Genomic DNA, 24,895 nt, shown 5'->3' with positions numbered 1-24,895 from the left:
TCAAAAAAAATTCCTTTTCTGGGACTAAAATAACAGTAGTAGCTACTTTATAGGCATCGTGTCCCCATGAGATATTCAGATGCGCCTTTCAGAATTGACTGATATTTTTGCCGCTAGGTAATCAGTATGTCATGTGCTATCTCAGTTAAAGCGTGGTTAATGTGGGATGGAAAGAAAGAAAGATGAATGTGACTTGCTCACACTTCCTTACCAAAAAACATGATAGCCACATCCACTCAGCTTTTTTTTGGAATAAGCTTATTTCGTTAAAATCGAAAGTTTTTATTAAAAAAAAAAGTAAATAAATGTAAAAATTATATAAAATAATTTAACAAGATCTATAAATAGTATACAATAAAATTTATAAATAGTAATAAAATAAAATAAAATTATAAAATAAATTGACAAAATTAAGTGTACCAAACATTCTCTTCCATTTTCTTGGGTTGGTGAGCTGGGTTTGTCAAGACTAGCGTTTTTTTTTTTGCTTCCAAATTGGAGTTTTATCTACTTTATCCAAGTCATACCCCCTGCATAACTCATCAGAACTCCCCCTAGAAAAAGTAAAATGGTCCTAGCTCAAGTTTTTCACACGTGATTAATCTAATGTACAGTAAAGACTAGATTAATTCTATCCTCAAATAAAGTAGAATGGAAAATTGCCCGTTTGATAGTTTGATTTGAGCAATATTTTTCACATTTTAAATATATTTATATATATTTTTTTTACGTATATGTATATTAAAAATACTTAAACAAAATTACTCAAATTTCTCTATCAAACATACCTTAAAAAGAATCACTAGTAAAGATATGAATGGAGTCTTTCTCAGTAAAGACCCTTGACTTATATTACATTAGTGGTGTGCATGAATGGTGTTAGAGGTGATTTTAAACCAGACTTGAACTTTGTTGGGTTTGAGAAATTTCCAACCCAACCAACGCATTATATGCGTAGAAACCAACTCAATCCAATTCACATGAGTTGGGTTAGGTTAGGTTAGGTTAGGTTGAGTTAGTGAGTCATGCATATTTCATGCATTGTAAAAAAAAAAAAAAAAAACTTCAAATAATTGAGCATGTAATCACATAGAAAACACAACAATTTATATAGTTTAGTCTTAAACCTAGCTCTACGAGCAAAATCAAGAAAAAAGTTTCACTAAGAAAATATTGACGTTACAAAACATATTTTGACAAAAACTAAACCACAAATATACACCCGTAGATCTTTCTTTCAAAAATAAATTATAATTAACTTAGAGTAGCAAAATTTCTTTTCTCTTACCCTAAATGCAACAGGGCACATAGCAAAGAAAACAATTAAAGAAGTTTAATATATATACAGTTGAAGAGATATAAATAAAGTCGGCAACTCGACAAAGTGGTATTCTTTAATACAACTCGAATTGTTGAAAGGACAATATAGCCGACATTTGAGTGTCGATGCCCATTTGCTTAGCTATTCGTCACAAGTCTGTAAGATCGTTGTGAAGTACACAGAAAAATATGGTTAAATTGGAAATTCTTACTATTATTTGTTGTAAAAATGAGCATTTGCACTGATTATAACTGAAAAATCAAACAACATATATAGAAGATAATTGAAAAATCGAGGAAAATCATTAGTGTGTTTCATGCACTGCGAGAGAGAAGAAAGGTTATGTTCTGCATGATTGATCATGTGAACCTACATAGCACCCAACGAGCAAAAAAGATAGAAAAAGACCACATGGCAATTTGTATAAAGGAGCAACAATGATGATCGATTTTCAAGAAAGTAGATATCCACTCCAATCCAAAGATCCACATGGAGAATTTCAACACCAAAAAAAAAAAAAAAATCAAAGAGCAAGGGTTATGATGGCCAACAACAGAGAAAATGTTTTCCCATACACATGAAGAGCCACATGGATTTGAATAATTGAAGAACAGCTATAATTAATGCCCAATGGTGGTGAAGGCAGGGAAGTCTGAACAGAGTTCATTAATTTCTCCCAGGTAAAAGCAACGATCAAATAAGTTGTTCATGACAAAAACAACGTCCACATGTCAAATGTCCAAACATCAAAAACGTGAAAAGGAGACGTAAAATATCAGGTGCAGTTAAGTTTATTAATTAAATTCAAACATAAATGTATCGAGCAATGAAACATAATCTTGTTTTTTTTTAAGAGTAATTAAATTCAATACAACTATATATATATATATATATATATATATATATATATTTATTTATTTAAATTTAATTAAAAAAACTATAATAGTGTAGTTAAAGTACGGATTCTAAGTTCTATTCAATGAAAAAAAAAAAAAAAAAGAGTTTGAACAACCCTGTTTTAAGATATTTAATCACATGTACGACATTGAAGTTCATGACTTTAGACAATTGCATGTTGTGCTATTAATAAGATTTATTTCTCCAATCCAACACTAATTTAATTTTGTAATAACGAAAGTTTTATTTTTTAAAACCGCAATTAAGGTTTACTTATAAGTGTTTTTCTTGATATTCATGATCAATTTAATTTAATTTTTAAAAATAAATAAAATCATCATATTTATTATTATTCTATATATTATATAACATATAATAGTAGAAGACATCTGACTATCGGTTGACCTTCTAATATTTTGACACGTCACTCTCGATCGAGGTCTAATAATTTTTCTTAATACCAATCTTTTTTATGTTTTAATTATAATAATAAAAAAAAAGTTCTATTAGGACTCAAGATCCATGGAATATTTGGAATTCCAAATAGAAGAGTTTTTCATTTTTAGGACTTCCTCTGTCGATCACATTTTAATTGTTAGAGTTATTTAAAACCAATTACAACTATTGTTTCCATATAAAAAAAAAAAAGTAATACTAAACAAATATTTTTATAGGAAATACTGAACAAATTCTAATATAATTTTGTCTATTTTTTTATACTATTAATTCTCTTTATATTTTATTTATTTATTAATATATTCTTAAATATTAACTCGAAGTATCCATTTTTTTAACCCTTCTATCATTTCTGCTCCCTCAAGCCTCCCTCTCCTTCAAATGTTCACCTAACTATAACAGCATATACATAAATTAGTACAAAGGTCAAAATAGCATGATTAACTTTCTTCTTCGCATACTGTTTATGATTTAAACCTTATTGCCATTCACTGTTTGCTTACAACGATTGATTATTTTAAATTACCTTTTATTTTTCTTCTTCAAATACCTTTCTATCTTCCTCCAGTTGCTTTGGTAGTCAATCTTCCAACTTAATTTTTATTTTATTTTCTTTTTTTCCCCATCTTTTGTCAAACCATAGAGTTATATAGTTCTCTGCCAGATAAGACCGTTGGATATTTTACAAGAAGATTTATTGAAAGGTTAGAATAACCTAAATTTTCCTCTTTTGAATATAGAATTGCAATACTTGGTTGTTATTGTGGGCTCCCTTAATATTCCATGTTTGTGTGTTTTTTTATATTTTATATTTTATATTTTTACTTCCATAGTTTGTGTGTTTCTGTATGTTATTTCATATTTTATTAAGAATAAATAAATAAATAATATAAACTGTGGGGCCCAAATAATTTATGGGACATGCCCATTTATCTGTGGGGAGTCTAAAGGCCCAAGCCGAGGAGGGCTATGGCCCAAGCCCGATTATATAACGCACAAGATAGCCTTGGAATACAGCCGAGGACAGTTCAGTCCTCGGCAGACCCAAAGTCCCACCGGAAAGAGAGGCAAAAACGGTATAGGATTAAGCTTGAAAGAAAATCTAAAATATCCAGGGAAAGCTGCCCTTACTGCCATTCAATACTCTGCACCTGACAGAGCCGTATTCTTCAGCTTTTACAACCACCCCCAACGACTTTGGGTATGGGCTGATGGGACAAGTATCAGCCTTGGAAATGTTGACCCTATACGTGGACGAAGGACAGTGAACGCAGGCGAGTATAAAAGGAAAAATGAGTAATCTAGAACAGGGGTTGGGAAAAATGGCTAGAAACCAGAGCCTCCCAGCCCACCTCCAGGAGAAAGACTCCAGGGGTGAAGAAAACTGAACCATGTATGAACACCACGAAAAACCCACCGCCTAGTGACCAAGGCCTAACCTTTCAAACCCACGCTCTACAAATGATATTGTTTGGGCCTTTTTACGAGCGAGCCCAACATCGTTGCGGTTCGTTACGAATCGCGTCCTTACAATTGGCGCCGTCTGTGGGAAAAGCTTGTGTGTTGGCATAGGCGGTAGGTCGAGAGAGTTCCTTTGTCATTTCTAAACAACTGGTTATAGAGTTTTAGTGTAAAGTTCCGCGAGGGGCTACGCTTCTTGACTAGGGGCTACGCTTGGTAGCTTTAATCGCACGGATAACTCTAGGGGCTCGGCCGAGGAGCTAACTCCCCTAAAGCCAAGGTCCCACGCGATGAGAAAACTAAGTTTTGGATAGAACCAAGGCATTGCATGGTCCTCGGACTCAAGCCTATGGGGAAACCAACTACTTGGATGAGAAAACTGAGTTTTGGACAGAACCAAGGTATTGTATGGTCCTCATGGTCCTCGGACTCAAGCCTATGGGGAAACCAACTACTTGGATGAGAAAACTGGGTTTTGGACAGAACCAAGGCATTGCATGGTCCTCGGACTCAAGCCTATGGGGAAACCAACTACTTGCATGAGAAAACTGAGTTTTGGACAGAACCAAGGCATTGCATGGTCCTCGGACTCAAGCCTATGGGGAAACCAACTACTTGGATGAGAAAACTGGGTTTTGGACAGAACCAAGGCATTGCATGGTCCTCGGACTCAAGCCTATGGGGAACCAACTACTTGGATGAGAAAACTGGGTTTTGGATGAGAAAAAGATTGAATTTCGTAAGGTTGGCTACTTAATGAAAATTCTAAATTACTCAATCCTCGGTTCAAATACTGTAAAAGGTTAATGCCAATAGGAGTGTTAAGAAGATGGTGAAACGCCTCACTATTCAGCAGCCTAGAGGGGCTGCTCATTTTGCGGGTGATATATCTTCAGATGGTTACTTCCCACATCGCATCGAGCATTTAGTTATCATCTCGGCTAGTTTCGGGGTAAGTATCATTTTTCACAGGGCGGCATTGTTATGCCAAACAACTCTATTAAAGTTATGGTGATATCTCTTTCTTAGCAAATATTTTGGCCCTAGGTGTCATTAATTCAAATGCTATATTACTGTGCCGAACAGCACTTGTAAATACATAATAGCGCCTTTCTCTTGGATAAGGGATTATGGCCCCAATTATTGTACTCTAAGGTCAGCGGTATTGTGCCAGGCTGACTCAGTAGACCCATTATAATGCCCTTTCTTTTCCTGCCTAATGGGAGTTTCAGCCCTAAGTATCACTTGTTTGATTCAGTATTATTAAGCCGGATTGTTTTTATAAGCACAAAGCAAGATCTTTCTATTAACTGGGACTTTGGTCCTAGACGTCGGCCACAGTTTAAAAATAGAAAGAATTCACAAGGTTGTATGTCTATTCATTGCGTTATCATTTCGGAAATATAGAGATAGCACATGTGAAATAAAGTGACAACAAGTTTCATTAATATAAAGATGTATTACAACGTACAAAGAGGGGCTTAAACAAGCCTATACAAAAGGTAGATTGCCAAAACAATAATAAAAAAAAAAAACAACAACAGCAATACAGATAAGTAAACAGTCAGATGTCTTCTTAAACTCGTCTCCGAAGTCCTTCTAGACTCTACCTCAGTGGTGCCCATATTGAGAGAAGGACCTTCTTCAGAAGAAGATGGAGGAGATGAATGAAGAAGATGGAGGAGATGAATGAAAAGAAGGAGGAGAAAAAGAGGGAAGAGATGAAAAGAAAGAAAAATGAGCAAAAGAGGGAGAAGGAAAAGCACCAGGATGGATCTGGTGGTGGAAAGAAGAAGAAAGAGAGGCAAAAGGAGGCACCAGTGAACGAAGAGAGGAAGAAGCAGGGGCACTTAGTCCCTGCCTCAGTCCTAACTCCTAACACACTGGTGCCATGTTAGATATGCTCATAAGAGAGCGGTTGGTACTGATAATGGGTGTCCTCAGCTCAGTCACGCCGAAGGTTTGACGTGACGAGCCCCTGCTTCGGATTTTGGCTGAAAGGAAGGTGAGATAGATTTTGAGTCTTCGCCATCCCTGCCCTGACCGAGCCATTACGAGCTTTATTAGGACGTGGTGTTTACCGGGGGGGGGGGTATGGTTCCTTCATTACTCGTTGTTATGGTGAGCGTATTATGATTTAGTGTATTACTAGTAGGTAAAGTAAACGTTAAGGGAAGCTAAGGATTTTAGATCTCAGAAGGATAAAAAGGGTCTCTGTACGAGAGTGATAGCCTCCTACTTGTCTTCTTATAGGAAGGGCAAAACGGAAGGTTTTAAATTTGTCCAGGTTTCCAAGAGAATCTGTAAACAAAGATGTATCTGTTCCACTTCCCCACCTCATCAAACAAGCCATCGAATTTAAATAGTCTCGTAAATAGAAGTCATTAAAAGCGTGTTTTGGATAACCAAACGGCGAGAACGCGTCAGGAGTAGAATCAAAAGAATGTCTCGTAGACCGGTACACTTCCTGGGCAGATGGAGAACCGCCAGCATTAGTGAAAGGCTGAATTAAATGAGCCATAATAAAAGGCTCGGTATTACCAAAACCCCCCTTTCCAACCAAGAGGTTGGACAACAGGGTTTTGAGGGGCTATTGTGGGGCCCAAATAATTTATGGGACAGACCCATTTACCCGTGGGGAGTCCAAAGGCCCAAGCCGAGGAGGGTTATGACCCAAGCCCGATTATATAACGCACAAGATAGCCTTGGAATACATCCGAGGACAGTTCAGTTCTCGGCAGACCCAAAGTCCCACCGGAAAGAGAGGCAAAAACGGTATAGGATTAAGCTTGAAAGAAAATCTAAAATATCCAGGGAAAGCTGCCCTTACTGCCATTCAATACTCTGCATCTGACAGAGCCTTATTCTTCAGCTTTTACAACCACCTTCAACGACTTTGGGTATGGGCTAATGGGACAAGTATCAGCCTTGGAAAGGTTGACCCTATACGTGGATGAAGGACAGTGAACGCAGGCGAGTATAAAAGGAAAAATGAGTAATCTAGAACAGGGGCTGGGAAAAATGGCCAGAAACCAGAGCCTCCCAGCCCACCTCCAGGAAAAAGACTCCAGGGGTGAAGAAAACTGAACCATGTATGAACACCACGAAAAATCCACCGCCTAGTGACCAAGGCCTAGCCTTTCAAACCCACGCTCTACAAATGATATTGTTTGGGCCTTTTTACGAGTGAGTCCAACACCGTTGCGGTTCGTTACGAATCGCATCCTTACATAAACTACTTGGGATGGAATTTTTTTTTTTTTTTAAATTACAGAGGATTGTCATATATTGTGCGTATTGGAGTCTTTCAAAAATTCTTTTCCGGTTCAAACTGAATTTTAAATGGAAAAAATGATGAGAATTTTAGATCATGAATTCAATCTTAAAGATGCAACAGTCTGGGAGGGAAAGTAATTGTAGGTGAATATGAAATTGAGCTATAAAATTTATTATGCTTCAACCTTAATATGATTTTAGTTCAAATTTATTATTGTTGAATATAAAATTGTGAACCTTAAAACAGTGCATGCGGTATGATGATTTAGCTTCTTTTTTTTTTTTTAATTGGACAAAACTTAGAAGCAATAAAATAATTTTTTCTAACTAAATTCAAATACATGATTGTATTAATCAATAAGACACAAGCAATGTTTTCTTTTTTAAGTACAGTTAAGTTTAATATAGCTGCATGTCTTCATTTCATTTTTCTATTTTATTTTTATTATCATTTTTATTATTTCAATTTGAATTCATAGTTTTTGTAAAAGTCATATTTGCAGGTATGTCATTTGATGAGTAATTTTGTTTTAATAATTTGATAAATTATGTTATATATTTTTTAATTTTTAATTTTTAATTTTTTTAACAATGGAGGTTTATTAAGTTAATATTTTTCTTTTGTCCATTCACAATATGATCCTTAACCACTTTTTATTATAAAATTTTTACTTTTGAAATAAGTAACAAAATATTAGTTTGATTTAGCAAAAAAAAAAAATATATTAGTTTTGATTTTTTCTCCGCACTTATATTTATATCTTTCTTCTATCACTCAGTCATATTTACAAACCACCTATGGTTTTTGTTGTTGGTACGTGGCCTGTGTGAAACACACGCCTAACAGAGCCATAGTCAAGTAGATTCCTTGAACTGTACAGTTCAGATTCTTCAGAAACCTGCATGTGTCAGGCACCGAAAATTATATCTTGTACACACTGTGGGGCCCACCTGTGTGTGAGTGAGGCACACGCCTAATACTCACTTTACTGAGTTCTTGACCATGATATTTAGTTGCTAATTTGTCCCACACTACCAACAATCCACTAGTTTTATTTTGGCACAAGGCTGGTGCCTTACACACGCCTAACACCACCTGCCTTGATACGTATATATCAAAGTTCATATCAATCTATTTAATTTGCTAACCTTTTTGCCTGCAACTTTATCTTCAACCATATGTTTAAAGTTTTAATTTTTTGGGAACTATAAGCAGAATGAGATTAACATCACCAATAATGGATACATAGTGTTAACGGGCAGTGTAAGCCACTTGTTAAGCAATTGTTTTGTGTCAAATATTTTTGTTTTATGTCAGATTTTTGACCAATTTTATATGATGAAAGACTAATAAAAGTAATTTTTTGAGTTTCATTTCTCACTTTAGTATTATTTTCAGTTCTCCCATCAATTCATACAAATTTTTTTTATCATTTACACCTCTCAATAACTTACTTTTAACGAGCACCTTACACTTCGTGTTGCCAGTTAACATTACTCATAAAAGTAATGAAAATATTACCGCTAGCTCCAGAGTTCAGACATCTGAGTGAACACGGCTTTTGATTTTTTGATACATGGACACAAAAAAGTGGGCCTAACAATATGATAATAATGCGCACTACTTTTGATTCTTTTTCCCTTTTTAGGATTCTTCATAAAGACCAAGCACCTTTTCTTTTTAATATGCATACGGACACCGCAATTAATTTAACCTATAATTTCTTGCTATATATATGACACAATTTCGGACACCACCTTCATCCAAAGAGAGTAGGTGAGTGAGTAGGAATCAAAATATTTGTTAATTGTTAATCTTTTGTTTTCTTGCTTCAGTATTCAGAGTCTAGAAAATGGCAGAAAATGGTCACACTGCAGACCTTGAGAAACAAATGTTACTTCTCCAAGACCATGAGGAGAAGCATTTCATGTCTAGTGAGATGGTCCGTGACATAATTCTTGGTGTTTCGGATGGTCTCACTGTCCCTTTTGCACTTGCTGCTGGCTTGTCTGGTGCTGAAGTTTCATCATCCATAATCCTCATTGCTGGAATAGCTGAAGTTGCTGCTGGGGCTATTTCCATGGGACTCGGCGGGTATATTTAATAACACTAGTTAATGGAGGCATTTAAAGTTTAAATTTTAACCATCGAGTTATAATAATAATTAAAAAAAAGGTATTTATAGATAATACAGTACAATAAGTTGAAAATGATGTACCTTTACTGTGTGTATATGCTAGCTGCTCATTTATGTGAGTTGAATGCATGCAGGTATCTTGCAGCAAAGAGTGAAGCTGATCACTACGCCAGGGAGCTAAAGAGAGAACAAGAAGAGATCATTGCTGTCCCTGATATAGGTTTGGTCCTTTGCAAATTGTCTTTCTTCTAAACCATTAACCATCATATATATGATCCCAACTTTATTACAAACTCATTCCCATTCTCTTTTTTATTATATCTTATTTTGTTTAATAATAATAAGTGGTCTCAACTTCAAAAGCCGTGGTGTTATTATTATACTAGTCATTAACAAACTCCCATTTTATATTAAACATTTGTTTAGAACTATTTAATACTAAAAGAAAGAACAACTAGCTAAAGGTTTTTTATATGAATTATATGCAGGGTTGTAAATGAACCAAGCTATTCATAAACAGTTCGGGTTTGACTCGATAAAAAACTCGTTCATGTTTATTTGTTTATAAATAAGCTAAGCTTAAACTTTAGTTTTAGGCTTGTTTAATAAACGAGCCAAGCTCGAGTAAAAAATATTGTTCATGAACAAGCTCGTGAACACCAAGGCTCAATACAAAAGAAACAAAACAAATTAAGCCTTGGCTTATTTATGAGTTTGGTAATAAAATTGATATGAGCTTGCTAAGTAAACTCATATTTTTTTTAAAACTTTAATTAATTATAAGTTGAGACCACTCATCCAATCCAAATAGGCTAGATAATAAACTTGATATAGGTTTGATAATATACTTATATTGGATCTCAAGCTCAAAAGCATAATATTGAGCTTGAGTTTGGGCTTGATATTGTGATTGAGCTTGGCTTGACTAATGAATCAAGTCAAACCAAGTCGAGCTCAAGTTTTAATTTTTCAAAACGAGCTCAAGCTTGAACATTATTTGTAGGCTTGTATCAAGCTCAAGTCAAGTTTGAACATTCTATTTTTGCTATCGAGCCGAGTTTAAACATTCACTACTTGATAAAGCTCGACTCATTTACAGCCCTAATTATATGACTATGAAACATTGAGAGTGGAGGCGGGACAGTTATTGCTGAAATTGGAGAAAGAAAATGACATTATTATTGGAAATGACATAATAAAGAGACCAAATAGGCCACCCCTCGTACCAAAAACCAACATAGATGCGAAAATTGGGTTAGCACATATTTTATTATTGACATAGGGCGGTGGCACTTGAAGGCCAGGGTGGTCATAGGACCACTCTGACCTGAAAAATATACATATATATATATATATATATATATATTTTTTTTTAATAATTTAAAATTTTATATTTGTCCATCCTTCAAAAAAATATTTGAGAATACCCTCAGTTTTTTTATACCAGTAAAATTAAACTTTGTTCCATAATTTGTTCTACTTAACAATATATCGAGGCTTTCAAGCAAAAAGAAGCCCAAAAAAAATTTTGAACTAAAATCTAAAAAAAAAATAATTATAATATAGCAAGTCCCAATGCCCAATAGACCCCAAAAAAAGTCAAGATCAATTTATTTTATTAGATGGTATAATTTATGTTTTTTAAAGAATATCCTAAAAAAAATTTTGGAACCGTCACTGATAGTATATAATTTTCACTCAATGAAAAAAAAGAAAAGAAAAAGGCCATGAGATTGGACATCCCCATCATCATTAGCTCCAATATTTTACCTCCAGAATCTACCCCACAATGGATCCATTGACTATTTAATCCCTATCAATCATGTGTTCTTTCTTTGCTATTAGAATTTCTTTTACTTTTAGAAAAAAGCAATGTTAGGAAAAGAGGTTAAGAGACAATATTTAACTTTTTTGGTTCTTCTATGACTTATTTAGATCTTAGAAGAACAGTTTATACAAATCTACGCTTAAATAATTTGTGAGCTTTAAGAACACGTGTTTTCGCATGCCATCAACACCATGATAACCTTTTTTTTTTTGTTCATGCCGACAGTCACCTTTTTTTTTAGTAATTATAATAATAATTGTATCTAAACTTATTAATGGCCTATTACATATAGACAAAATTAATCTCAAGTTTATCTTATTATTATCATATAGATTTTAATGATGTTCATGCCCACTACAATTTTAATGATGTTAGAAACTCTGTGACAACTTCCCCAATATTCCAACTATAGAATTAATGATGACTATTATCATAAACTTAACAATATATATAAAAGGTTACTACTTTTAGCATAAGCTCACCAGTTAATGATACATTATAATCCATTAACCATTGAATTTTTTTTTTCCTCTCTCTAGTCTGACAAATTTTCATGTGTGATGGGATCATAAAATTTAAATGCAGAGGCCGCAGAGTGTGCAGAAATATTAGCACAGTTTGGGGCCGAGCCACATGAATATGAACCTGTTGTCAATGCTTTAAGAAGGAACCCTAAAGCTTGGGTTGATTTTATGATGAAGTAAGTTCAAAACCAATTACTTTTATGATTAATTTTTTACTTCCCAAATGGCCTAACAAAATCTTATTATGGATTCAGGTTTGAGCTGGGATTAGAGAAACCAGATCCAATGAGAGCACTACAGAGTGCCATAACAATAGCTTTTTCATATGTAGTGGGTGGACTGGTGCCTTTGTTGCCATACATGCTCATTCCTGTTGCTAGAAAGGCTCTCATTGCATCTGTTGTTGTAACTTTATTGGCGTTGCTAATTTTTGGTTTAGTCAAAGGTTACTTTACTGGGAATCAACCTTTCAAGAGCGCTTTCCAAACTGTCCTCATTGGAGCCATTGCATCGGCAGCTGCCTTTTCAATTGCCAAGCTTTTCCAGCATGTGTAGCTAGCGCACTATTATAATTTAACCACCAAGTTTCCTTTCCCTTCTTCTTTTGTTTCTCTACGTACCTCTCTTTGGTTTTTCTGATTGGACTTGGTTTGTATGCCCCTTGTGATTAGGCACTTGGGCAAATTTATCCAACCATTTCGGATCTGGTTTGTACATTATAAGTGCTGGTATTGTATGACAGCTTCACGGATTTTTGCTTGTAATATTCCAAAAATAGGTTTGCATCCAATGTTTTCTTAATTTTATTATGCATGTTTCTGGTCCAAAATTCGGGAAAAAAAAAAAATATATATATATATATATATATATATTCATGATGGGCATTAGTACATGCTAGTTAGTTCGATATATAAATTTGGAAAATCATTGTTTCACACTTACTAATGCACACCCCAAAGTGCACCATGTCCATACTTACACACATGATGTCTATTTTTTTTAGAATGTTCCCACTACAGATGATGACAAATGTATGTGAATATGAAAGATGCACGTTCACAATATTTTTACAACAAATTATAGGTGGTTAGTTGTTATTGGTTTAAATTTGAACCTAACACAAAGATTACTTTTTTTGCGCAACAATAACAATCAATAATAACTTACCACTTAAGATTTGTTGTAAAAATATTGTGGACAAAAAAAATGAGATAATCAAAACCCATATATCTAATATGGAAATTTATTATGCTATCTTTTTTTCATGATTTATCATGATTGAACCATTAAAAACTATTTTATAGTAATCGCTTAAAAGGAGAAATATTACAAATATTACAAATTTAACTATTTAAACTTTACAAATTGATGTATCATCAACTTAAGGAAAATGATACTGTATCGGCAGGTTGTATTTTCCGTGTTGGTGTCCAATCTAGTACAAGTACACCTCTGTTTCGTCTCGCTTCAAATACCGGATCATTTTGGCTTGTACTGCCCAATTTCGGCTATTCTGACCGAAAATACATTTCCGCCCGGAACACAATATTCAGCACAAAAAAAAAAAATAAAAATAAAAACAAGCAGCTCCTTGGACACCGGTCCTTCAGCATGACCAATGTTGGTCGACCAAGCACTTTCAGCAGATCCCATAGCCTAAATCAGAGACCATCTTTGTTTATCTCTCTAGCGGTTGAAAAACTTTTTTTGTTTTTGGGTTTTTTTTTTTTTTGGTTGAGGTACAGTGGCTGAAACACTTTTGTTATGTGATATGAGAAAGAGGCTAGCGTTTTGGAGTATTATATTTCTCTCTGAATGGTTGGATGAAATTTAAAGAGTATCGTACAGCTGAAAATTTGTTTAGGGCTTATTCTTTTTTATTTTTTATAGTAGTTTGGGCTCATTAGTATTAGCACAAGGTGAATTGAGCTCTTGTTTGGTGAACTACCAATCAGCCTACCAATTTTAATCTTATAAAAAAAAAAAATTAACCTCCCAAAAATTAACATTCAAGGAAAAGACTTTTTATTATTTTAAAGGAAGACAAAACTATTGAGAGAAGAAAACATATTGTTTTGATTAAGAATACTTTGAAAAGACATGCATTGGGCTTGGGTTATTGTATGGGTAAAAATTAAAATAAGAATTTTTTATTTTTATTTTTTTTTATTGGTGCAATAACTAAGCAATTAAGTACATATAAATATTTTATTTGGGGTTTTTAAAATATTAGCGATAATTTTAAAACGGAATACCGATATTAACCGTTATTGAAATATTTCGTTTTCTTGACCAAACCGAAACATCCATTAATATGGTATTGACTCCTTTGCATCAACCACAAAAAATAATTTAGACATTCACTTATAATGTTTTGAAATCAATCCATCACATTCACAGTCACATTAATTTGTAAAGATTATGTACTTTTTTTTTTTTTGAAAAAGAAATGTTATATACTTTAATTTTTAGTCTCTTTAGCATTTTTAATAAAACAATAATTAAAAAATTTATTTATTATATTATTGATGTGACTGATTACATTCATGTCATGTTAGATTGTAAATCTTTTTTTTAGTAAAATTGATAATAATTTTTGCATTTTTCTGACATAACTATTGTGAAATCATCAACATGATTTTATTGCACAAAATTTGCTAAACTGACATTTAAGGACCATCCGTCACATGTGGAATTGAAGTATAGTTAATGTAGTAGTCCCATACTAACAAACGCAAGCCACCTAATACTATTATTAATTTTTATATTATTTTATAAGCTTATGTAATATTTTAAAAAATTTACATTAAATGACTTACATTTTTTTTTTTTTTTGAGAAACAAAATAACTTACATTTATTGATGTGAAGTACAGCATCATCACTGTACTCTTAATGATTTTTCGTACATGTCATTGAAGTTTATAAAAGTATTGTAAAACAACTTTTTATGTCTTTTGAAATATATATATATATATATATATATATATGAAATTGCCAAATGACTATTTCATTTATTCTTTGCTTTTACAGTTGTACTAGACCAACTCCTAAGTCGCTCAATATCGATTTTTTTTTTTTTTTTTTTGCATTTATCATTAATTTTGAAATATTTCTTTTAGTTGTCATGCTTACAAAACTATTTAATATATTAGCATCTTGAATCTTTGAAACTCGAGTCTTGTAGGCTCGAGTTTCAATCTGAGGCGGAAGAAAAAATCCATGAGGAGCTTGAGTTCCTTCATTAAGAAATATCGTTCAATTGGATTTCTTCATTTTCTTGGGTTTCTATTTTTTGTTCATCTTCGTTCTGTTCTTCTTCTTCGTTTTGGTACCCATTTATTCGAGGCCCTTATTGTTTGATTTTTGACCAATTTGGGCAACGGCTAGCTAATCCTACACCAAATCAGTCCACAACTTCATCATTAAGGTTGGGTTTGTTTGTTGTTTTTTTTTTTTTTTTTTTGGGGGTTTTTTTTTTTTGGGGGGGGGGGGGGAGATTTTTTTTGGTTTTTGAAAAAAATTTCATGTGGGTTTGTGATGTTTTGGGTTTCTTCTTCTTTGTTTTGTTGATTTTCTTCTACTGAGTTTCTCTTCTTTGTTCTGCGGGGTTTCTTCTCCTTCTTCGTTCTTCTTCTCCTCTCTGTGGAACTCGAGTCTTACAGACTCGATTTCCACGTGGCTTTTTTCTTCTATATCAGATTTGAACTTGAGTCTAAAGGACTCGATTTTTGTCACTGATCTTGACCCTTTAACTATCGAGATGCTAATTTGTTAAAATGTTTCCAAAACATGCCAACTAAAAAAATAATTGCTAACAATAATGCTACTCTGCAAATTACCCCCTCAATATCCTTTATGAGCAATTGTTAGGATTCTTCGAGTACGGTCATGTGGTACTCCATACAAATAGAAGAAATTCATATAATAAAATTTTAACATTTTCACACAATCTTTGAAGTATATGTCATATATATATTTTAATTAAATAGTTTTTTTTTTTTTTTTTTTGAGAAACAATAGTTTAATTTTATTGATATGGAGTATTACTTCAGTTGTACTTCAATAGTATCTGATGCTTCATAGTAAAGATAATATAATAGAGAGAGTAGAGAATTTGTTGAATAAACATTTGAAAATGTGGTTCCTTGGATAAAATTTTGGTGAAAAGTTTGCTAACGGTTGAAGATGCGTAATTAAAATTTATAAATCTAGCATAGGTATTAAATATTTCTAGTGAAAATTGAGGGCACTATTGTCTTCCAAAATTAAAAAATTAGGTTCTTAAAATAAATTACATTAGGAAGAGAATTAGCTTTTATTAGATGCTACCAGAACATAATACAAAGGTTCCGTTTGCTTCAACATATATATAAATTGGTTTAAAAATATATATATATATATATATATATATGTAAGGACGCGATTCGTGACGGACCGTAACAGTGTCGGGTTCGCATGTGAAAAGGCCCCTAACAATATCATTTGTAGAGCGTGGGTTTGAAAGGCTAGGCCCTGGTTGACAGGCGGTGGGTTTTCGCGGTGTTCGTGCGAGCTTAAGTTTCCCTACACCCTTGGAGTCTTTCTCCTGGAGGTGGGCTGGGAGGCTCTGGTTTCTGGCCATTTTTCCCAACCCCTTAATCGGTGCACCTTCCTTTTTATTATATAGTCCGTCTTGGCTGATCCTGACCCTCCACTTGTAGGTCAGGCAGGAGCTTGTTCCTGTGTCCATCCCATCAACTGTCCCGTCTAACTTTCTATTAGTTGCATGGATCGACGTTTGCACAGCCCAAACGTCTTTTCTCATTAACCAGCTCTGGGTATTGGCAGGTACATTTACTGAAGGGGGTGGGACGCACTTTCCTTGGTCCGAGTTCACACCCTGCTTCCCTATGGGCCCCATTCCGTTCACATCCCCTTGAGGGGGCTGTTTGGGGATTGCCTACACCTGGGTGTTGGTCTTCCTGCTGAAGCTATTGAATGCCGAGGACAGGGTAAGTTCTCAGCCGTTCCCCTTGCTACCTCGGCCGCCAAGCACTCGTCTTCGGCACGGGCCCTGGGCCCAGATAAAGTTTGGACCGGACTGCAGAACTCTCGGACCCACAATATATATATATTTTTAACTCTATAATTACAAGTTTTTGTGGAGTGGGAGGCAAGAATCGGGGTTTAAGTATTTAGCAGAGAGTTTTACATATATATATATATATATATATACACTTAAATTATACTATAATAAGATTTCTATTTTAATTTAGATAAAAATAACAAAAATTTAGAAATATATATTTGTTTGTTTTCCAGTGTTTAGTTAGAAAACATTTTTTAATGTTTGGCTCGTATGAAAAATCATAAAGAGCTAAAACATTTTCAACCTTAAAAGATTGTGTTTTTCTTTCTTTTTCTTTTTCTTTTTTTTTTTTTAATTTTTTTATGGAGATTGTGTTTTTCTTGAGTAAAGGAAAATGATTTTGATTTGAACAAGTTTTTTCAATTGCTCCAAATGCTTGAATATAGGCAAAATATTATCCAAAAAAAATTAAATGTTACACACGTAAAGAAATGAGACCTAATATATTGCTAATGTGCTATTTTTTTTTAGGGTGAATTGCCAATTTTCTTCTTTCCACCATTATCTATATATATATATATATATATATAAAACTGAATCCTCTGACCTCTCCACAATTTTCCACATCAGCATTATATAAATAAATAAATAAAACAAAAATTCTGATTTTACTATAAAACCGGTTTTAATTTTCCACATCAGCATTACTTAAATAACTAAATAAAAACAAAAATTCTGATTTTACTATAAAACCAGTTTTAAGAATTCCTGTCTTTTCTAAAATTTCTTTGCGCTGAGTGTGGTACTAGGGTTTGAAGATGACGAAAGTTATAGAAAAAGTTTAGCGACTCTTTGCAAGTCTATGAATGAAGAGAAAGAAAAAGTGAAAAACCTCACGGCCATGCATGAGGAGGAGGAGAAGATTGAGGTTAGGAACAAAGAGCCAAACACGTTGCCTTACTCTACATGGTTGTTTGAGTCAATACTACAACTCGAATTTGGGTTTAGAGTTTACACTCTTCAACAAAACTAATGCTGAAATAATTGATTATATAATCTTCATTTATTTTTAATAATTGATTATAGAAGAGTATTCTTATTGCTTATTTTTGGTGTTCGTTAAAGACTCACAGTTGACGTAAGTATATAGCTATGAAATATTCAATCGTGTTTTGCAGTCACAATTAAGTGAGATGATGTGCAATAAATATTAAATTGATAGTTTGTTTTATCTCAATTGTGTTTACACTGTGTTTGGGGTTTCTGTGCTTTTTGCTTCACTATCTTTTTCAAATACCAAGATTATGGCTTCTCCGATTTTTGGTAAACAATTTTTGGTTATTTTGATGGTTAACAACTTAACATGTACACACACACACACATATATATATAATTGAAAATATAATGAGATGTTGATCGTTAATAGATATATTTTTCAAGAACCAAGAGTAATATTCTTTTTTAGTATTTGAAGCATTCGCTCCAACTGGTAAGGCTTTGTTAATGTCACTTTGTCTTGAATCTTCAAAGTGGCTGTGTGTAAACCTCTATGTAATTTTTATTTTTTGTGGTCTTATATATATATGAATTTTTATATTATTTTTTGTTCAAGCCGGCTGATAAAGCAAGACTTGGAGGAGTGAATCATCTTCGTCAATAAGACAAAATACAAGGAGGGTGGAACGTCATGTTCATGATTAAACATTCAAGGTACGATTATATGATTCATGGCCAATTTAAATTTCAATTTGATGATGGATTTTCAATTTTAGAATTATTGCAGGTGCTGCAAATCTATATTTAAAGTGAGAAAATTTTACATAGAAAGATGTTTAGAATGATGATTAATTTTCTATGGTTAAAATGAATCTTTGTATATAGAAGTTTGATAAATTATTTTATTTTAATGGCTGCTTAAAATGGTTTAATTGATCTGTTACGTAGTTGACCATTGCTACAAAGTACAAACACATACAAAATAAACTTTTTTAGATCTAAAATTATTTGCAAACTAGTAATGTTGGCATGTTATAGTTTATTATTTGAATATGTGTAGAGTTAAAATATAGTAATTGTCATTGTATATTTAAAGCTTTTATGATTGACCTCTTACAGTATGATTTTCATGTTAAATTATGTATGAACCCAGTACAAACAATCATAATGTTCATCAACATGTCTCTTATATTTTAACTTCTTTGTGCTCATGTACAATATAAGTATCATCTAATATTCTAGATTACAGAGTATAAGAAATATATATATTAAATAAAAAATGATATATTTGCCTATCAGGTTTTGAATAGAGGAAGCATTCATTTATTACAATTTTTTTTTCATCTACATATTTTGCAGTAATTGTATACAATTGTTTAATTTTCCTTTAATGTTTGATTATATTTCAAATGTAATTATACTTTTGTAGCATGCTTAAAGTAAATATATATAATTTTTGAAAAATTATCATGTGCATCACACGGGTTAGCGACTAGTATTTTATATATGCACCATCTTTTTAATGGGACCTAACTCTCTCTCTCTCTCCCTCTCTCTCTCTCTTCAACATGTTGACATTTCTCACATACTTCTTTAGACACGAGGGCATACGTAGTGCGCAGGTGGAAATCTATCATTCTATTGTTTATGTTTGGCCCTTAACTTTGTGCAGAGTAGTGTCTGATCCATTTTCCCTTTTTATGATCAAGTGGGCCAGCCCTAATTTGCTTTAGAGTGTGTTTGGTTGGGATGAAAACAGGGAAGATAAAAAATAGGCAGAGGAAAATAGGGTGAAAAATGCTGTTTTCCACTGTTTGGTTGGGGAAGGAAAACAGGAGAGACAAAACACATGGGAGAAAATTTTCCCTCCCGGGCTCACTATTTTTATCCTCCCAAATTGGGAGGAAAATGTGTAGAGAAAAGTGCTGTGAAAGCACTTTTACACAAATACCCCATTTCTCTCTCCTCTCACAGCTACAAACACATCGGCTACAAACACAACAATCTTTTTCTCAAACATCTTTAAACTCAAGCATAATCAGATTATCAGAATACAAACTTAAAAACAAAATTTTAAAATTAATCAAATCATAACTGTACGGCACCGAGGTCCCAAGACCCAGATGGGCCCTGGGCTCAGGCCCAATGGCACGACCCCATCGCCCTAAGCTCTGCTTGAAACTACCTTAAAAAAATATGAGTTTTGGGCCTCGGCCCTTGGACTATGCTCGGCATAAACTTTCCGAACAATCAGTGAAACCTTGTCTGGGCGTACCATAGGATGCTCGGGGAACATCATTACCGAGCATATTCACCTGAGTTGGAACCAAGTTCCAAGACCATAATCGTTGCATTCCACTCTCACCTAAACATCCACTTATAACAAATAATATTGGACCTTCAATTTCACTAACAATGGCAGTAATCATGATCTCCCCACTAACTTAAAACTATAAATAGAAGAAGTTGGGGAAGAAGAAGGGGTTCAGAAAAAAGAGAGAAAAAAAAAAAACAGTCGTTTAGGAAGGGAGGAAGAATATTACTTTGAGTCTCTGTGCCGAGAATGACCCAAAGTAGGAAATCCTGAAGCCCACTTTATAAATAAATCGTGAGCCCAAGTAAGGTTGAGCTTAACTGTCTCATTTTTGGCACCCACAATAACACAAAAAAAAAAAAAAAAAGAAAGAAAAGAAAAGAAAAGAAAAGACAAAAGACAGAAGTCATCTGACCCATTTGGACTGCCTTGGGGACGAAGATGAGTGACGACTCCAGGCTGGCCCAACTGTTTTAGGACGAAGATGACCCATCTGGACTGTGTTGGGGATGAATGTTCTGGAATCAAGTAAAAAGAGAGAGAGAGAGAGAGAGAGAGAGAGAGAGAGAGCTGGAGAAAAAAAAGAGAGAATGAGAGCTGCTAGAATGTTCTTGGATGAGGGAGAAAAAGAAAATAAAAGAAGCGGGGGGGGGGGGGGAATAGAGACAGGATAATGTGTGTGAAGGAGAAAAACAAGAAAAAAGAAATGAAAAAAAGAAATGAAACATATGGATGAAATGAAATGAGAGAAATAAGAAATAATATAAAGAATAGCCAATTTATATAAATTACATTTTTTATCCTCTCACTTTTCTTTCAACCAAATAAAAGAGTTTTTCATCCTCCCACTTTTCCATCCCTCCAACCAAACACACGCGAGAGAAAATTAAATATTTTCTATCCTTCTACTTTTTCACTTCTCCAACCAAACGAATCCTTAGAGTTAGAACTTAGCACTGCTCCTTTTAGGTTATACATGCAGGCTGTCCCTTGGCCCCTCGAAGAATTGATATCCTTTCCTTAAATGCATTTATTATGAGAATTGTTTAGTCTAGATTGAGATAAAGTTGGCACTTACCAGTCCAATTGCAACAAAGAACATACCAAAGAAAAGAAACTTTATAAAATTTTAGTAAAGAGATGCAGAGGTGCTTTCAGTGCTTTGAGCTTAATTTGTTTTCTCATAGGGGAATTTTTAATTTCCCTAACTTCTCGGGCAACTCAAAAGGCACTAAGATGCCATATGAGCTTTCGCCTTTAAGTCAAATCAAAATCATACCATAATATGGGTACAAAATATGGACTCCGTTTTTTATAATTTGGCGAGAATTCCAAAAAAAAAAAAAAAAACCTTTGCTTTTTTGGTCATATTCCTTCATTATAACAATATTGTTCAATTCTTTGCCATCAAAATTTTCTTGTAATATCGTGCTATAGTTGAAAACTTGAAAGTTATAAGTACTGGTTGACGATAAATTTAAGTGAGGTATTTTTATATATATTTAAATACAAATTAAATAATATTATGCTTAACTTTCTATATTATACATTTTTTTTAAAAACTTACAAAAACCAAACTTCTTCCTTTTTAAAATGTAAAATTACTAATTCTATGTATTTGTATCTAACGTTTTGCTAATTACTTTTAAGAGTCATGTCAATCACTAAAATAATTGGAAGAACAACATTGAAAATGATGTCAAACATTATGGACGAATTTGAAGTTTTTTATTTTATTTTATTTTTTAATAAATTTAAGGGGCTGACATAATAAATGACCCAAACATAAACTGTGCAAAATGTGATTTGGTCTTAATGAAATACTTATAAGGTTTGAGAGGGTTTTATAAAGCCATGCATATAAAACAAATTTAAGCAAAAAAAAGAAGAAGGGGTTTCTCTGCTTTTCCATCATGCTCACGAAGGTGAGGTGGGTGTGTATATTTAGGACCACCAACTTCCTATTTAAAAAAAAAAAGAGAGAGAAAATAAAAGAAATAGGACCACCAAGTTCCAATAAAAAAAAACTTCCTTTACATAGGTTACAAGATACGGATTCTAATAAGGATCCGGTTAATGTGTGCCTTTAACCATTTGTTTTTAGAAAGATTTTCTCAAAAATTGAAAAAATTGTCAATACTTTTTTAATTTTCGAAAAAAACTTTTTCAAAAATAAAAATTATTGATGATGTCGAAAATATCACCAATAGTTCACACAACACTCGCGACTCAAAGCGAACTTGCACAACAAAATAATCGAAGAAAACCTTAGAGAGCACCGGTGTGGTGCCGGCCAAATACTCTCCGAAGGTCAAGTTAGAACTATTCTCACAACTCTAGAGTTCTAGAGAGGGTCAATTATGCGTACCTTGATTTGTAAGGGTGCTTGGGTTTTTATAGTAGCGAGGATTGCCCCTCTTTTCCTTGGAGTAGAAGTCTTTTCCTCATAGAAGTCTTCTTGGGCGTATTTTACGGGATCTTTTCCTTATAGGGATCTCTTGAATATTATCTACCGTGGGAAGCAAGACAATTCCTTACACGTAACGTGGGTAGCAAGTAAACTTATGTTCGGTCCGTCAGCTTCAATTTACTTCCTTCAGCTTTTTGGGCGTTAGCCTAGTAGTGCTGTCAGCCTGGGTCGTTTCCTTTTCTTTTGTGGTCCGAATCATTATTCTGTGAAGTGCGAATCTAATTGGACTTGGATGATCACAAAACTGAGGAGACTACAATTAGTGAGAATAGTAAAGAGTGAGAGACAATTATTATTATTTTCCCCAGTTAGAAGAGATCATATATATATATATATATATACATTCGATTTAACGGGAATAATTCTAATACAAACATAAAGCCTCCTTATCCAATATAAGCAAATTCTCCACCACATGCCATGGGTGATCAAAAACAACAAAAATACAGTGAAAACCAAATCCAAATTTAACAAGAGCATTAGTACAATGGTGGCGTATGTGCTCAATCCAAGTTCTCGGGATAGTCTTCAATAGTTTCTTGAAATCAGAGAGTAATAGTTCCAATGAGAGATTAACTACTTCATACGGTAATAGGCTTCATAGACTAAACTTAAATACAAAAAGTTGTAATATATCATGAGTACAACAAAAAATTGACCTATATTAATATACCAGTGTTCATATAGGATTAAGGTTTTAAAAAGTAGTATAGATTTAATAAATAAATTAATCAGCTTATAAACTTAACTTTAGAGGTCCTAAATCATTTTAACCCAAAGGTACTATATGAAGATTGGTACTAATTAAGTCACAGAAGCTAGTCATTTGACTCATTTTACAAAGCAAATGAGTATGGCAAAAACTAGGGTCATTGTGGGAGTAATAACCTGCAGTTTGATTACAGGTATTATATAAGGAGAAATGTTAATTAATGGCTGAAGCTATTTTTAGAAACATTTTATTGAGAGAATAATAAAATAATAAATGTTGTTGATAGTTTTTTATATTTCTCATACAAATAATGTTAAAATTTTTTTATTTTGGTTTATTAATAATTACTTTAAAGACATTTGTTAACATGATTTTTATATTACACTGCTCAAATATATTGCAGTGTCCATGATTCCTGGGAAAACAATTGTAACTATTTTGACAAAGTTCTCATAAAGAGATTAAAAAATGTAGAACTATAATGAAATTATGTCCAGTTCAATAGATCCAACAATGAAGAATATTGATTTATTTTTGACAAACATAAGGTCCGTTTAGTACATGTGTTTAAAAAACAGTTTTTATCTTTTTAAAAATATATATAAGTAAAAAAATATTTAAAAATATATATAATATTATTTAAAAATTAGAAACATATTTTTGATTTCCTTGTAATTTCAGTAAAATTAATTTTAAAAGACGCTGAGAACCTACTGGCATGCCTCATGGACAAAGACATGACATGACCCGCGACTCGCCCTTTCCAATGTGCTTGTGCATGTGATCATGGACAAGAGATGGAGGAGGATCCGTGAATGTCAAAAGACTCAAAACAGAACAAATCTTTTGCTCCACACTCTCTTTTCACATGTTTAAGTGTAATGTTCTTTATTATTTATTTATTTATTATTATTATTATAGGTGCCAGTCCTAGATTCACTACTAAACTTTCTTGTCTGCTTGGATTTACTGTCCTAAACGAATTGGGTTGTTTATGAAAAATTCAAACTCAGCAAAACTTGTTTATATTTATATATCTAACAAATTAATCAAGTTCAAGTCTAATTTTGTATTCAATTATTGTTGGGGACGTTTTGCAACAAGGGCAAAAATCTTGAGCACGACCTAAATTTCCCCTCGAGTTATTTATAAGTGATTATTTGTGAAAAGTATTAAATCCAAAATTTCAAGATTTAGTGAATAAAGACTATTGGTGCTTTAACTAGAGAGAAACCAAAATGCTAACAACAAAATGCTGAAAAATTTATAAAAACACAATAGGTCTGAAACTTTGACTTACAATTACTGAGAAGAGAAAATTGAGTGATGTTGTGAGAAAGAGAGGGAAAGTTCCCTTGAACCCATATTTCCACCCCCAAAATTTGAAATTGTGAGAATGTTAGCTGGCTGAATGGACTTTTACTTTAAAGTT

The 24,895-nt window shown here is 33.3% G+C and overlaps 1 protein-coding gene across 2 annotated transcripts; it reads left to right on the top strand.

Annotated features, from left to right (window-relative positions):
• The first annotated feature begins 3,208 nt into the window (after positions 1 to 3,208).
• LOC115979146 (vacuolar iron transporter 1-like) lies at positions 3,209 to 12,702 on the top strand. Of its 2 annotated transcripts, XM_031101111.1 has the most exons (5): positions 3,209 to 3,378; positions 9,248 to 9,506; positions 9,684 to 9,769; positions 11,963 to 12,077; positions 12,156 to 12,702. In XM_031101111.1, the coding sequence occupies exons 2-5, from the start codon at positions 9,265 to 9,267 to the stop codon at positions 12,454 to 12,456; spliced, it is 744 nt and encodes a 247-aa protein (XP_030956971.1). In that variant the 5' UTR covers positions 3,209 to 3,378; positions 9,248 to 9,264; the 3' UTR covers positions 12,457 to 12,702. The 2 variants fall into 2 exon arrangements, with proteins under 2 accessions (XP_030956971.1, XP_030956970.1); XM_031101110.1 differs by lacking the exon at positions 3,209 to 3,378 and having other exon boundaries at positions 9,159 to 9,506.
• The last annotated feature ends 12,193 nt before the right edge of the window (positions 12,703 to 24,895 follow it).

The sequence above is a fragment of the Quercus lobata genome, chromosome 3 (assembly GCF_001633185.2).
Source record: "Quercus lobata isolate SW786 chromosome 3, ValleyOak3.0 Primary Assembly, whole genome shotgun sequence".
Taxonomy (NCBI): Eukaryota; Viridiplantae; Streptophyta; class Magnoliopsida; order Fagales; family Fagaceae; genus Quercus; species Quercus lobata.
The sequence above is the reverse complement of the archived record's forward strand: the minus strand, read 5'-3'. Positions and strand labels throughout refer to the sequence as shown.